Below are 16,985 nucleotides of genomic sequence, written 5' to 3'. Positions count from 1 at the left end.
AATGAGATCATGCGGAAAGCAATTTAGCATAACAGGGCTGGGGTAGGCCCTCAATTAAGCCACTGTTAATTCTGAGGATGACTTCTTGCTTTTCAAGACACAATTCACTTGTTCCCATCACTCTGTACCTTTCTCTAGCAGCAGAATTAACCACCCCTTCATCTCTGTCCTAGGCCTCTTTCTTAGGTGTGTGCTATTCCAGTACCTCTCACACTGTATTAAAGTTACTGGTTTAGGAGATACTTGCAGATCTTATGACCTATGTATGATTGGAGCAATCTCTCTATTGCAATAGTCCTCCTACCTTCCTTGCAATAATTGTTTTGAATAAAGTCTCTCCTTACCTCAAATAAAAAAAAGTTTTATTTTGGACAGTAAGGTTACCTAATGATCCTCCAAGTAGAGCTGCTGCGGATGTGATTGGATATGCAATCTGAGTAGTCAGAGATGAAAATTGAGGGGTTACTAGGGAATAGATAGGATCCACAGCCATAAGATTTAACAAGATCAGCAGGGAAAGAATCTAAATTGAAAAAATAATAAGACCAAGGACCAAGACTAATAATATAAACCGTTATGTTCCAAGTTCAGCATCTGATATCTTCTTCGGATAAGGAAAAAATACAGTATTTCACTGAATCTGCTTCTGGTAAATGGTAGCTCAAGTACATTTGTTCTATTTTGTGTATTACAGGTGGTACAGAAATTTTCTTAGATTTTGTAACAACAAAAAAAAAAAGCAGAAGCTTTTCTTTAAAAAAAAAACTCATTTTTTACTCTAAATAGTTACACTCTAATTTGTAAAACTAAGAAAAATAAAAGTTGAAACTTGTTAAGGACTTCTCCTGTAATGCTTTCATTTTGGTCTTACTCAAAAAGGAGGCTTAGAAGGACAATTACTTGAGCAATACACATAGCGGTGAGTGATTTCATGGACATATCGATATTTTTCTTTGACATGAGAAACAAGATTATAAGTGAGATCAGCAGTACCTACAATATGGAATATCCTTAGTTAAATATGGCAACCCGTTAACATGTGAATCCCAGGCAAAGCTTGTGTTATAATTGGAGTTTAAGTTGCAAAATATGCTTTGACTACAGAAATCCATCATCAATTTTTCCGAATTAATTACCTATACAGATGCGAGAGCAGAGACAGGAAGAGCCAAAGGGAAATGAGCTGGGAATTTATAGAGATTATGGGCAAAGCATGATTACACATAGATTGGAAAATTGGACATTTGGTTTACATTTACCTAACTCTCCAAGGACAGGATTATATGCATTTTGTGTGTAAGATAGTATATGTGGGTGTGGGTCTGTGCATGCATATAACTGTCTGTATGTCTAGAAAATGGACCTTAATTGAACAGAAAAATCAATTGAGTTTACAAAGAGATTGGCATCATTGTTTGTTCAGATGAATCACAGTCACAGTTCCAAACCAGAGACTCATTTAGAGGAATGGATTAAATGTGCAAGTTATCCTAAGCACTCAACTGGTGAACGCACATGATGCCAGGGTGCTTTCTTAAATATCTTTAATGTTGACTTCCCCAGTCAGGGAGGAAAAGAATGACTAGAGCAAAGTCTCAGAAAACTGACTTAAAGTCTCATATCAAATATTAAGATTATGATAACAAAAGAGTTTTTAGTAATTGAAATTAAAGTAGAGATGTGGCTGAAAGGAATGTTACAAATGGAAACATGGAAAAACAAGTCAGAAATTTTAAATAATCAGCTTTTCAATTCAACCTAGTGAATATGTATTGAGCACTTACATTCTGTAAGCCTTGGAAGAAGAGGATATACAACGATGTGTGAGCATCCTTTCCTTCTAGAAGTTTACAGATGTAGGGGAGGAAAAATAATTTTCCCTCTGCCTTTCTAGGTTCTTGGTTGAGACCACACCACCATTGCCACCATAGTAACTGATTAACAGTTAAAAACAGAGTTTAGGGTTTCCCTGGTGGTGCAGTGGTTAAGAATCTGCCTGCCAATGCAGGGGACACGGGTTCGAGCCCTTGTCTGGGAAGATCCCACATGCTGTGGAGCAACTAAGCCCGTGAGCCACAACTACTGAGCCCACATGCCACAAATACTGAAGCTCACGCATCTAGAGCCCGTGCTCCGCAACAAGAGGCGCCATCGCAATGAGAAGCCTGTGCACCGCGACAAAGAGTAGCCCCTGCTCGCCACCACTAGAGAAAGCCCATGTACAGCAACGAAGACCCAACGCAGCCAAAAATAAAAACAAACAAAAAACAGAAGTTTGATACCAGGTACCCTTCCTGTATCCATGGGAGATACCCAGGAAAACTGAGTGGTTCCCCAAAATGGTCCAACCCACCACCTTAAACACCATCTTTAGCTAAAGACAAAAGAAAGATTTGGGGGAGGGGCTTGGGGAAGGCCTGTTAATGGGAGATGATCAGGCAAAGCACAGTAAACCAGGATATGATTGTTACAGAGTCCGAGCCTTCTCCACTGAGGTGAGTTTTCAGAGATTTAGTCATCCTTCTCTTCCAGGTGTAGTATAGTGAGGGAGATACCCTTTCAAACAGAGATTCCCCTTATTAACGTACAGGTCCCTTATAAAAGGGTAACTTCTACTCTGTTTTCAGAGCTTCTCTTGCCTTGGCTGTGTCTTAAAAATAACCAGCTCAAGTAATCAATATGCCAAAGAGGCATAATTTGGGGTGGCACATTCTGCTCCCCTTCAGTTTACCACAAACGGCTAGCAGAAACTGGGAAGAGTAGAAGTAGATTAAACTTTTAGGATTCAAACTTGGAAAGGTTCACCTTGAATAGGCCTAAAATAGAATCTTTTAAAAATTAAAGATAAGTCAGAAAGTGAGAGACAGAGCGGTCAAAGGGAAGAAGGAGGGCAGATTCCAGATGGTAGAAACACCACAGGGTAAGTTTTGGGGATTACGGTATAAAAAGATGGGCGCGTCCAGGAAGCTGTATATAAATGGGATGATGAAGCCTCCAAAGGTACAGGAAGAAATCATCTGAAACTGAAGACACGCTATTTATCAAATAGTTTTTGAACTTTCTCATCTCCAAATTAAATGTTTACAGACCACTCTTTCTAATTGCCAATCTTTCAGGCATCTCTGTTGATATTTTTAAGTAATTAGCTAGCAAAAGTCTGATTTAAGTCACAGTAGAAGCTCAGAAATCTACCTACAGTAGAAATGTAACCTACAGGTACCCAGATAAACCTATTTAGATAGATAAAAAGATAAAACCTATTCAGAGTTAGCTGCTTCATGGTGACCGCAAGCTAGAAGGCCAACACGTGAAGGTTGTCCAAGGGTAATGTTCAAACTCTTCATTAGTATTTTAAGAGCTAAATAAAAATTAGAAGGATTTTAGGCATAAAGGCTTTAGAATAAAGATATTTCACCCATCTCCATAGAAAGGTGCCTGAAATCCTGCATAAAAGGCATCATTGAAGTACTTCCTGAAATACATTTAAAGGCAAATATCCACACATAACTTACTGTCTCTTAAAACAAATTGTTTGATTGGCTTTTCTATAGCTTGAAGGCATTGGAGCTGAAAAGCAAAGGTGTAACAGATGTTTTTAAAAATACCATTTAGAGGTCAAATAAAGTTTATCTATATCATAATTTTACCATAAAAGTTATACATCTTCTTTTTCTCCCAAAAGAAAAAGTAGTGTATAGCATCTATCTGATTTTCAATTATTTGACATTTGCTAACACATTTCCCCCAATTCTTTCAGGCTTATCATTTCTACATTGACAGCTAATGAAGTGATATATTTAAAACAACATGAATTCCCACTATTAATTCTCCCCCTTTCTTTCTAATTAATTAAGAATAAATTTTGTCAACATTTCCCTGAGCTTCACGTATGAAAGAAGTCAGTTGAGAAAAATAGGACTCACACTTTCTTTTTACCATTAGGCTGCTATCACACATTTTAAAAGATTGTTCTTTGTATTTGCATGTCAAAAGCTCATAAAACAACTAATTTAAATATCATGCAAAGAATATATAATTTCTTGACTTCTTCATTAAAGTGGCTTTGAAAGGATTCTGTCACAAAGATGCTCTGATCATGAGAAGAAAGCATAACGCTCAGAATTCTGATGTGATCAGTCAAGTGAAAATAAAAATCCTTTTAAACATCTATTGCGCCCCCTAGTGGCATAAAGGCAAAAATCGAGTACATATTTCAAATTTCTTTGCCGATTAATTACCCTTTACATATAAAACTTTCCTCAAGTGAGTTGTGTTCAATGCTGTGTAGTATGTAAGTCTGTAAAACAAACTAAAAGAAGTAAAAAATATCAGCCATTGTTAAATTCCTAAACATTAAGTTACATGAATGACTCCTTGCTATTTTAAATTATTATTACATGTTTGGAATTAGTCCCTCTTTTTAGATGTAGGATAAAATGGAGAAGTCAATTCCGTAGACATATACCATATGATATAAATCAACTCTCTGTAGAAATCAATCCAGACTTCTTTTCTCGATTGTTACTATCTGGTTGATATGTTTAAGAAGTGAACAAGTCTCAGACACATTTACCTTCAAATATTCACATTTTTAACAGCACCATCTTTTCCAGTCATGCCATGTATCCTGAAATACTTAATGCAAGAAGAAAACTTCACTCCAAAAGACATTTTTGAGCCATTTTCTTCTGAGAACCCGGGAGAGGGAATGAGTGTCATTGTAACTCATGAAATATGTGAAGATGCGGTCTTAAGAATGCGACTGGTGGACGGTGGTTATTTAAGATTGTCTCCGTTCCAGAAGTACAGTCTCATCTTTATCACTATCACAGGGGAAGAAATCTGATACAATGGCGAAAACCAGTGAAAAGGGGATTATAGACTGAATAGGATGGGGCAGCAAGAATGAATCTAAAGGAGCAGAGCGATGCAGACAGAAAATGAGGAAAGTATCGGAAAACAGCAATCAGTGATACAATAATACATATTTCTGCCTGCTAACAAATAAATTATAGTTGGGTTTTGTAAACATGAAATTGTCTTTCTAAGACACTCAACCATAAATCAGCATACATAATTCAGTCAACCTTTCAGTTACTTAAAATTGACTTTTCAATTTGTTAGGAAATAATACCCTATTGCTTAGAGCTACTAGTCTCTTTTCTTAAAATTGATTCTCTCTCCTTTCTCTAAATTCTTTTGTTTAACCCAATATTATAACTGATTTTCTGCTTATCTTCCACTTGCTTTCTTTTTCTAGCATGTATTGTCTAAGACCTTATCAGTCCTGAAACCACAAAACACTTGTTCAAAAGTATGGGTTATCAGAAAAGAATCCTGACTCTTTAAGAACTTCCAAACCTAAAGAATTACTGATTTTAGGCATTCATCCTGGAGATTTTGATTGTATTAGAAATAACAGATCTCATGCTTCACAAAATCAAAATGACAACTTCTTAGAGTCAGAGAATAAGAGGCAATGGGGAAAGAATGGTACTGGAAGTTCTTTTCCAGTATGCTCTGTATGGAATTGCTTTTGAATGACTCCTGTGTGCCGGAAATCTGGAGCAGCAGTGTCAATTAGGGAAGATGTCGCTGTTACTGGAGGTTCAGAAGTGGGGGAGAGGTGGGGGGGGGACAAAGAAGAAAGGGAGGAGGAAGTGGGGAGTGGAGGGGAGGGATGGAAATGAAGGGCACATCCTGAAGAGATAATCCCTGTATACTCATGACATCATCCCCTGCATATATATATATATATATATATATATACACATATATATATATACATAGGGAATGGTCAAAGCATCTTTCATAGTTCAGTCACTCCCAAACTCAGCTGGAGGCAAGAGGAAGCACTAGAGAGCCCCCTTCAGCCTGTCTCTGACATTTATGGACTGGGCTTGCTAGAAGGCTCAAGAAGATGATGGCAGGAATGAAAATCCAACTGGTGTGCATGATACTCCTGGCTTTCAGCTCCTGGAGTCTGTGCTCAGGTAAGCTCAGCTGCATTTCACAACTCCCTGAAGTGATTTCTTTTTCCATTTTTACTGTGTGTTGCCACTTAACGTTAATGTATCTAGGGAGAAGAGTTTCTCCCTTATTCTGGATTTCCTTTTTAGTGATAGAAGCTGGATACTTTCTTTCTCTGTTTTATGATTACAAGAACTGAAAGATTTCTTTTTCCTTTTTAAATCTGCAAGGTAATAAAAGGGATTTCAATGAAACACTTCATGTTCCCCTTTGCAATGTAACCACTAGAAAAAAAAACATGTGAAACAAATCAAGCTGGTCACTCTCTAATGAGAAGTACAGGAGTGGTGACTGTCAAAGTGCAAATCCATAATTAAAACTGATTGCATTTGAAATGTTTTATCTCTTCCTCATTCATTCTCTTAGGACATGGTGGCTTCTCCCTCTCAAATATTATTTTCTTAATTGTGTGTATGTTAAGATAACAAAGTGAAAATTGATGTTTAATGAATAAAGCATTATTTGTAGAAAATTATTTCTAGAAAAATACACAAAATACCAAGCTCTTTTAAGAATACATTTTATATAACTTTTCTGTGTGACAAATAGATGTATTATTAATTTAACTATTTTTTTGCATGTCATTTAAGTTGATACAGAATGTAACTGGAAAATTTTATATTGATAAAAATTATTTCCCTGTAGAGTATTTAGCATGTGATAATTAAGATGAAACCATACTTTGTCAAATATCTATCAATAGCTCACCTTGAAAATAAGATTTAAACTTAAAAGAGTAATATGAAATATTATAGTGATTGCCATATGCTCTAATTAATGTTGGAAAATAATTGAATGATCACATCAAGGTGGAAAAAAAAACAAGGGATAAATGCAGCAAAAATATTTAGCCTGTTTTATACTGTTATATCATAAATATGACACTGAAATGTTTAATTCAAACTCCTGCTATGATTTTATGAATTAACTCAGTATAGTGTTCTATAACTTTATTTCTATTACCCTATAGTAATTTCTAAATTTTTCTTCTCTGTGAAATATTCATTATTGGAAACTGGAAAGAATATTCTAAAAAAACATCAGAAATCCATTTTCCACACTCTTGTACATGTATTGATGGACAACTCCACTTTTGCTTAAACAATTTCCTTAATAGCCTGTGAAAAAATTGCTAAGTACATGTGATTCTAAATCCTTGTTTAAAGTAGAGAAACAAATCTTTCAAAGTGTGTTTTGTAAAATAGCATCTCAAATTAAACAAATCTCAGTGTCTTTCTTATTCTAAAATTATCAGCAAGCAATTTCCTTTGTTTTTATCTTGAAAAAATGTCTTATACATACCTTTTCATTATGTTGTTTTTAAAATATCAATACATATATATTCTGTATATGTAAACTATTTCCAGTAAAAATTATCCAGCGTTTTTGATTAAATCTTTATTTTATCATATAATCAGGTTTTTTTTTTAAATAATGAGATTCAGTGATTAAACAACTCCAAATCATCAATAGCTCTCCTGGCATAAAATCCTGTGTTTATTTTCTTAAAAGTGCTTCTATTATTCTATTCTGTTAGCCTAAAGTAAAACTATAATTGTTTTTTTCCAAATGTTATTCTAAGGAGAATGAATACATAGCAAAGACAATAAACTTCTAAGACAAAGTTTTTGAGGCTAATCTTAAATCTCTAGGTTATAATATAATTACATGATACGTGATTATACAGTAAACATGTGGTTTTGATTTTACTCAGATTCAGAAGAGGAAATGAAAGCGTTAGAAGCAGATTTATTGACCAATATGCATACATCAAAGGTAACTTTTTCTTTTTTTTTAAACCAAGGACTGAAAAACATATGAACTCTCATTATAAACATGGTGTCCTTTTCCTATAGTAATAACTTCCCATTGAGACTGAAAAGTTCATTGGGAGGCATTTCCTTTATGGGGAAACTTTTCCTTAAGTTCAAAGGACTTAAGGGTGTTGATGTGACAGGGAAAGAAGCTGTATTGATACTGTATAGTGTATCAATCACTATACTGCAAATTTAATTAAGTAGTCACATATTATTTATGTGGACATGCAAATGTATTTTTAAAGCTCCTCTTTCCATTCCAGTCATATTGTGTATGATGAAAGGTATAGTGGCCTCAAGATAAATACATAAATGAAAATTAAGTGATATTTTTGCCTTTCTTGTACTATTGGGGAGAATGAAGTGGAGTTCCTAAATTAAGAATTAAAGTTCATGAAACCCATGAAAGAAATGTGGTAGAGAGTAAAGAGCAATAGACTGGCAAACAGAAGCCTTGAGATCTAATCCCACAGCTGTGATTTATGAACTATTTGATCTTAAGCAAGGGGATTAGTTAACATTGCTTGCCTTTGTTTCCTTATTTTTAAACGTTGGGGTTGGAGTTTATGATCTCCTAGACATTTACATTAAGTCCACACCTGGATTTAAATTCTCCTCATAACAGAAGTGTTATTGGTACCTGCTTATTGTTTTTATTGAATCAGGTGAAACTTTGTACTGGACCTTATTATTCCTCTCTTGGGGTCTTGAAAGCAAGGTTTTTAGATTCCAGCCTGTACCTAGGAATAAAACTCAATTAGAATATACCCAATTACCACACTACCACACAATCTTGATTTACCCGGAGTGAGTTAATCAGTGTGTATCTAAATGTAGAGTTGGAGAACAGGGTTCCCAACCAAAAGATGTTTCTCAAAGAAGAACATTTCTTGAGGTGAGGCAGTCACCAGGTGCAATCACTGTTGTAATGCTGAGGATTCCACAGGCGCTGTGGTAAGAAAGGAAATGCTCAGGACTCCTCCTGCCTCTTCCCTAATTGGATGAGCATGTTCCAGGTGCAACAACCCCTAGCATAGAAGTAGAATTGTGTTCAGTAGTGGGTGTGAAGGGGTAATAGCCATTTCTGTGTTTGTATGAGAATGTGGGTCACTGTCATCTCAGAGCTAACAAAGACGTTTTCTACTATGGTCCTTAAAAGGCATTTGGGGAAAATTTAAGTACCTATATATTTCCACAATTGCCCAGATCTACAAAAGTTGAACACATTGAAACCAAATTCTACATAATTTGGTGGGTTTCCTATCAAGAATGATCAAATTTCATTTAGTCATTAAAACTCAGTGAACAAATACATTTAACCTTAAGATAATGGATCCTTTGTTTAATACTCAATCAGAATAGCAATGGCTATAATCGCTTCAACTCATAAATAGGAAGACAAGTGAAGTTAATAGTCTGTTTTGAAAAATGGAACAGATTAGTATGCCTTAGTGTCTTGGTAGAGATTTTACCTCTATGATTTCAAGTTTATGTAGACAAATAAAGGTCCTAAATAATCTCCAAAATGTGATATGGTGTGGGAATTGCCAGCTACTTTGCAAAAATGTGGGAGTAGAGGTTATGATTCCTTCCCTGGCCAAGATGCTGCAAGGGAAAAACAATTTCAGTATATGAAGCGGTTTAGTTTTATTCTTAAGAGAAATACGTAGCCAAAGTATAGATAGAATAACATATACCGCTTTCATTCAGTCATGGGATATATCTCTAAAACATATCATGGAAGAAAAATTGAATCCCATTGCCTCCTTTTTTACTTGAAATAAGTAAAATACAGACTATGATGAGGAAGCACCCAGAAGCATAATTATCCCAATTTTGCTGCTAGGATGGTAACATAAAGCTCATTTCTTATTTTTTATAAAACTACTATCACTTATTTCTCTGTGATTCAATTAGTTTTTGGTGTGTGTAGTGTTCTATGCAAATGAAAAGTCTAAACTTTTGACCATTTTAACCAATATACTGTATCTAAAATTTTGAAAGAATAGTATTTGATATTGGTATAACTCCATTATTAAAAGCTTCAGAAACCTTCAGCTTTCTTCTTTCCACTCTCAAGGTGATTTCAATTTTTAAAGTAAAACTATTTAGACATTGAAATACTAATGTAGAAATACTCTTAAGCAACAGAAGGCCAAGAGAGATTCCAAAGCTTGAAGAGAAGGGGAAGATAAAGAAATTAGTTCTCACAATACAATTCTCTTTATTACCAGTGGTAGTGCTTTGGTATAGTTTTATTAAGAAAGAGAACTTTGAAGAAAAGAATATGTTTTCTTTAGGCTCTCAAAAAGCTGCTGGAATGATGTAATTTTCTGTGATCAAATTCAATGCCTTGAATACAGTAAGAGTTTAATAAATATTTATGTACTAACAATAAGAATCTAGGATTTATTACTAGCCCTTACCTTTTGTATTCAGCTGTAAGAACTTCAGGGCTCCACCACAGATGACTTTATTTTTACTTAGGTGAAATACTTGAATTCACCATGAATTCACCAATTCACCAGTTCAAATGCTTGTAATACATTTGATTTCAGTGTATTATAGATAGTGACCACTAGTAATATAGATTAGGTCCCATTTAATTAAGGAAACCAAAATTTGACCAGGATCTTATTCAGTATTAGGAGTTTAATCAAATAATGCTAAGTAAGAACCACAAATATTCTTGTTTTCCTCATTTTAAAAGCAAGAGAAGACAGTATTCTAAATTTCTTATCTATAGGCTTAGGTCTATTATAGACATTTACGTAAAATAATTTAATAAATAAGAATGTTTATTGTTAAAGAAAATTATTCATGACACTTGTTAAAGGTAGCAAGGAAGACTTTATTCAAGAGGAACTATGGTTTTGCAAAGATCAGGCTTAACTCCAAGCACAACAAGGACAAGTGTGGACTTACAGCCAAGGAACAGGGTTGGGGTGGATCATTGTATGGAAAATTACTGAGGAAACTCTAAATCTAGGAGGATTCTTGCTAGACAACTCAATAGAATCCTAGGATGATCAGGTATCAATGGTGGGGCATTTTTGCTAACTTAACTCAGAAGGATTCTTGCTAAAACTGGACTAAGTAGACCAAGGACAGAGCCCAAGGTTGGGACCTCGTCAAGAAGAGGGCTCAGAGGATCCTAACTCAGATTTCATCAAAGACAGAGTCTTTGTCATTTTCTTGAGTGAACTATTTAAACCTTATAAGAAATGTTCTTAAATACATGTCTATTTAGACATCCTATGGTCAAAAGTGCCCTCTCTGCGGTGCTTCCAAAGTATGACAGGGGCTAAGGTGATATTAAATAGTATACTAGTGAGTGATGCAGTGACTGTTTTAACTGGCAGAAGAGAACAAAATGCTTTACTCAGTTTCCTCATCCAAAAAAATAATCAGACAACACAAGTCCTGACAGATACTTTATGAATAAAGCATTATATGGTCAGTTAGTTTGGGGAGCATTGGATATTATGTTAGCACCGTTGAAACGTTACAATGAATATTTGCAAGTAAAAAGCTCAAGAAGCCTTTAAATTTCCTTTAAACTTCCTTTAAACTCAAGTTTTCCAATTCACTTGACAGTGGAACTTCTTTTTAAAAACAGTGAGTACAGAGCTAGTGTTCTAAGGAAAACACTCAATCAGATGATCTCTAAAGAGCTTTCCGAATGTAAAATTGTACTATCCCATTAATTGACAAGACATAAGGTGTTGCTGCCACACAGTGGAGCATGCTGCCTCTAAGTTTCCCATAGCAGAAAAATTCAAGAACAGGCTGATAATCACATTCGAGGGGCATAGTTGAATGTATTTCCAAACTGTTTGAAAACATTATAGTGAATATTTTTGTACTCACAGATTTGCGTGTCCCTAAGGTAAAGTCTTAATCAAAGGGTATGCACATTTACAATTTTTATACATATTGCCAAAATACCTTTCAAGAAATTATACCAATATATACTCAGACCAACAAATATTTAGAAGAGAAAGTGTCTGTTTCTCCATATCCTCATAAGTACATCAAGTGTACTTATACTTTTTAGGGTCTTCTGATCTGATAGTAGCCAAGTTGAACATCATTCCACATATTTCTGTTGCATATTTCTTCTTTGATAGCGATTCTGTGACTTGTCTGCTCATATTATTTATCTGAGGTTGAACACTTTTTAAGTGTTTTTTTTGTTCTTGTTTTGTTTTGTTTGTTTGTTTTTTAATTGGGGCATTCACCAGTTTCTTTTGGAAGAGCTCCACCTCTGTTAGGTATATTAACATTTTGTGGCAGCTTTTACAGTATGTCTTGCTTTTGATTTTAGTTCAGGCTGTTAATTTTTGAGAGATAATTTACACATTTATGTATTATAAATTATCTTTTCCTTTATGGATTCTGGTTTGGATATTTGCTTAACAATATTTTTCCAAATTTATAAAATAAATTCTATATATTTACATATTTTTATTTTTACTCATATTTAACCCATCTGGATATTGTTAGACTATAATATGCCAATAAAAGTTATAACTAGATCTAAATCCAGATTTCCCCATAGCCAACTGTCCCAAGGACTTCAAATGCAAACTTTGCTATAACGCTCTTCAATCATATTTACTTGGATCAAATTTTGGACATTATATTCTCTTTTGTTGAGTTTTATATTTATGCTTGTTCTATTAATTCACTCTTTGATTACTGCAGCTTTAAGATACATTTTAATATCTGGTAGAGTAAGTCCTTCCTCATTACCTTTTTATTTTTCTAAGTCTTCTTAGTTCTCACATATTCATACTTCCAAATTAACTTCATAATTGTTTTGGTACACTCCTTCCTCTAAACTTCCAGTCTTCCCATATTTTCCAAATTGGAACTTTGATTTGGAATTGCATTGCATTTGGAGAATAATTCACAGAGAATTGACACCAATAAAATTGATACTGATATTTTTGAATCTTCTCATCACAGCTTTGTGGTCATTCAAAAAAGCTTTTTTTATGTTCTTTAGAAAAAATTTATGCTTTTCTTCGTCTATGCCCTTTGAGATGCTTGTTAAGTTTTATAAGTTATTTCACACTTAGTTTCTCCAAAAATTGGCAAATGAGAAAGTTGTTAATTATGGTAATAATGGTTTCAGACAAGATCTTATTAGAAAAGGATATTTTAGAAAATATTATAATTTTCAAATAAATAAATTGATCATCTGTGATGCTACCTGTGACAACTATTAATGTGTCGAATAGATTCGTGGTCTCACACTACTGTAATTATCCAAATCTATTAGTATCACCTTGGCCGCTGTTCCATTAGATACTAAACTGAAGTGTAATAAGGAGAGAGTGATATTTTTAATATTTTCACCTGTGATATATACATATATATTTATGTATTTCTATTTACTGTAATTTCTATTTTCTTTCTTGCTTTGCTCATGTATGTGTGTGTATATGTGTATTAACTTTATTGCATTTGGCAAATAGAGGATATGAAGTATCGACACTATTCAACTTTGTGATATGAAGTTACTAATTAATAACAGTGTTTTTATTTGGCTAGACTAACAATTAGGTCTTAAAAGGTAATGGCTTAGCACAATAGAAATTGATTTCTAACTCTTACAGCACAAATTTTAATTGCATTAACTATTTCTTTCTACATTTCAGATCAGTAAAGCAAGTGTTCCCTCTTGGAAAATGAGCCTGCTGAATGTGTGCAGTCTTATAAATAACCAGAACAGCCAAGCCGAGGAAACAGGAGAGTTTCCTGAGGAGGAGCTTATTACAAGGAGGAAATTTCCAACTACCTTAGATGGCTTTAGCTTGGAAGCAATGCTGACAATATACCAGCTCCGAAAAATCTGTCACAGCAGGGCCTTTCAACACTGGGAGGTAAACAAAAACAAAATACGAATATGATTGTGGTTATACTAGTTAACTCTCATTTGTACTGATTTTTTTAATCCTGATCGTTATCATAACAGGAAGACTTACAAATATTAAGGAAGAATAAACCATGTGTTGAGGTTAACATTCCTTCAGATCTTCAAAGTGTCCTGCAAATATTTGGAGTTCAGCAAAATATCTTTTCTTTGGTCTTAAAAGGGGGATCTGTCTTAGGGCAGATTTGGTACATATGCTTTTATTGTGGATGGCATGGTTAGGCAGTTTTTGGTGGTGGTGGTGGCATGCCTAAGAAATTTAGGAAACTCAAAATGTTTTCTTAGAAACACATAAGTCATGTGTGTTTATTTATAAACAAACACAGAACACAAAAGGTTCCAGTTTTATTTGAATATATTAGGCAAATAAAACCAGAATGATAAGGATGTATGCATATTTCTATTTTAATTGAATGTGTGGATTGTGGATTTCAATCATCCTTAGAAGCTAAACGAGGTCCACTATGGCTAGTACAGCCCAATTTCATTATCCAGAACTACCACAAAGGACTGGATGAATCAGTTCTATTAAATACTACACTGGTGACTCACCACCTTTGGTTTGGAAATTTTTGGAAGAGAAAAGAGAAACGAAAACTCTTTAAGAAAAAATAAGAAGAAAATTTTAAAATTTTCCTGACAAGGGAAATATTTCTTTCAGATTAACCCCTAAGAGAAATTTACTTCATGTTTCATATTCTGGGCTTATACCAACACTGGGGATCTGAGGGTCTGAGGATGCCTTTCCTGCTAATATAACAATCTCTATAACACACTGTCCCAGAGATACCCTGTGGAAAAGAGGAAGTGAAATGCAGAACTTCTAGTGTTTATTCTAACTTGTAAACAAAATGATATTTTCCAGATTAAAAAAAAAAATCTAGTTTTAATTTTTCTTGCTGGACTGTTTATCCCTTAATTCCAATTCCAGCTAAATGATTTTCTCTTTAAAATATTACATCAATAAAACTTGAAAAATACTAATTTTAACATAGGGAAATATCAATTATGTGCTGTTTATCCAGGAAAAAAAAAACCCTCAATAAACTATAATACAGACAAATCAGGTGCACATAAGATTAAAACTTTTGCTATTTTAAATGTTGTTGAGTGATTTAAAATAAAATGATAGTATTATTCAGAGTGTAGTACAATTACAGACTATGTGCACAGAGAAACAAAAGATTAAGAAACTAGATTGTCTGACAGTAGCTGTTTTTCCTTCTATGAAATTGAACAGCTGTGGGTTGAAATAAAGTGCTTGTGACGATTCAATGCATGCGGGTTATGATTAAAAACTTACTCTCCTGTCAGTATTAGTTATAGTCACCCCAAAGTTTAGAAGATATTCACAGATATGAATACAGTTCTTACCTTGAGCGTTGATTTTAAAAAAAATTTTGTGTAAATCGTGTGCAAAACTCTGGAAAGAGTTCCTAAATATTTTTTGCCAGTGGAACATTTGAATCAGAACAGTACTATCAGAAAAAGTGTTTGGAACTAATTTTAGAATGCAGCATATTTGATGAGGTATTAGACAAGATTCTACATAGAGATTAACTCCCTTGAGTTTCTGAATGTGAACTTGCTTTTAATGATTAACTATTAAACCGCACAATCTAAAGATCTTTACCATTTAAACAGAGCTTTCACATATGTTAATTTCTACAACAGCTGAACAAGTAAGCAGAACAAGCATTCCTCTCTCTTTGAGCAATAGATCTTTAGAATGGCTTTCAAGTCAAATCAGTAATTAACTTAATTGAATATAAAATTCTATTGACCTTTGAGGCCAAACGTGGTTTACTAGATTCAAAACTTTGTATTTGTTGTGATTTATGATATATTTCCATCTTTTGGTCTACCATAAATTAAAGAAAAATACTCAAAATTATATTAAGTGTGTTCCTTCATTTGGAGGTATTAATATATGGCCTTGACAAATATAGAAAGCAAATTTTAAAGGCTGGCCTGATGAACTAAGAGCACAGAACAGAGAATCAGAAAAATCATGTTCTCATCCTGTCTCAGCCACTTGATAGCCACCTGTTCTTGGGCAAAACATTTAATTGTTGTGAACCGCATACATCTCATCCACATATATCTTACTGTCTGAATAGCAAATGAGATAAAAGGTAGACAAATACTCTGAAATGGAAGACTTTATGCATGTATGTTTCATTCATATTCGGTCTATCTTGCAGTTGATTCAGGAAGAGGTTCTTGAGACTGGAAATGACAGAAATGAAAAGGAAGAAGTTATAAAGAGAAAAATTCCTTACATTCTGAAACGGCAGCTGTATGAGAATAAACCCAGAAGACCCTACATACTCAAAAGAGGTTCTTACTACTACTGAGAGGATATTTTATTTACATGTGATTGTGATTTACCGTCCTTTAATTAAATATCAAATTATATTTGTGTGGAAATATGACAGAACACAATTATTTTGTCTCTGCTACAATTGTGGTTTATTAGATGTGATTTTTCTGCATTAATATAAATTGGACTAAGTGTTTTCAAATAAATCTAGGTCTTGAGCATGATGTGTTGTGTATAACTGGAGTAGATATGAATTAAGTCATATGTAGAACGTTTTGTCATTTTGCAAAGCACTTAATGGGTTGTTGAAACAGTCAAAATGTTTGACATTCTAAACCAAATTATAAGAGATTAGAACAGAGTCTTATGGCAAAGTCTAGCTTACATGTCATTAACCCCAAACAAAATAATAGCACCTGTTTTATTATCTGACTGAATGTTTTATCGAATTAAAAGAAATACGTGCTCTCTTCTAAGACTTACTCATGAATCTCTCAGATATGGGGAAGGTAATAGTAGTAAAATAGGACCATCTTCAAAGAATGTTTAATGAATTATTGTTAATTCTGCTTATCTTAATGAATGATCTTCAACTGAATTTGTTTTTCTGTTAAATAAACTTAATAGCTAACAAAAAAAACAACAAGCCATCAGAACCATGTTTCTTTGCAGATTTACTATCATTAGAAGAGTTACCCTTTATTGACATTTTTCCCTCACATCCAGTAAATGATAGCTTTATTTTTAACCTCACTGAGGAATTTATGTGACTAATATTTTTCCCACTTAAGAGACCATTTCTGAGGCAAAAGGCATATTTGAAATAACTCCTCATGAATTTCCTTAAACACTGTACTTACAGTCTCATAAGCCC

At 33.9% G+C, this 16,985-nt stretch overlaps 1 protein-coding gene across 1 annotated transcript; it reads left to right on the top strand.

Annotated features, from left to right (window-relative positions):
* Window positions 1–5,920: 5,920 nt before the first annotated feature.
* NTS (neurotensin) lies at window positions 5,921–16,145 on the top strand (the record flags this gene model as incomplete). Its single annotated transcript, XM_079937031.1, has 4 exons — window positions 5,921–5,993; window positions 7,745–7,806; window positions 13,514–13,738; window positions 15,993–16,145. 4 exons carry the CDS (start codon window positions 5,921–5,923, stop codon window positions 16,143–16,145), a joined length of 513 nt encoding a protein of 170 aa, XP_079793157.1.
* Window positions 16,146–16,985: the final 840 nt, after the last annotated feature.

The sequence above is a fragment of the Stenella coeruleoalba genome (assembly GCF_951394435.1).
Source record: "Stenella coeruleoalba genome assembly, chromosome: 11".
In the NCBI taxonomy this organism is placed as follows: Eukaryota; Metazoa; Chordata; class Mammalia; order Artiodactyla; family Delphinidae; genus Stenella; species Stenella coeruleoalba.
The sequence above is the reverse complement of the archived record's forward strand: the minus strand, read 5'-3'. Positions and strand labels throughout refer to the sequence as shown.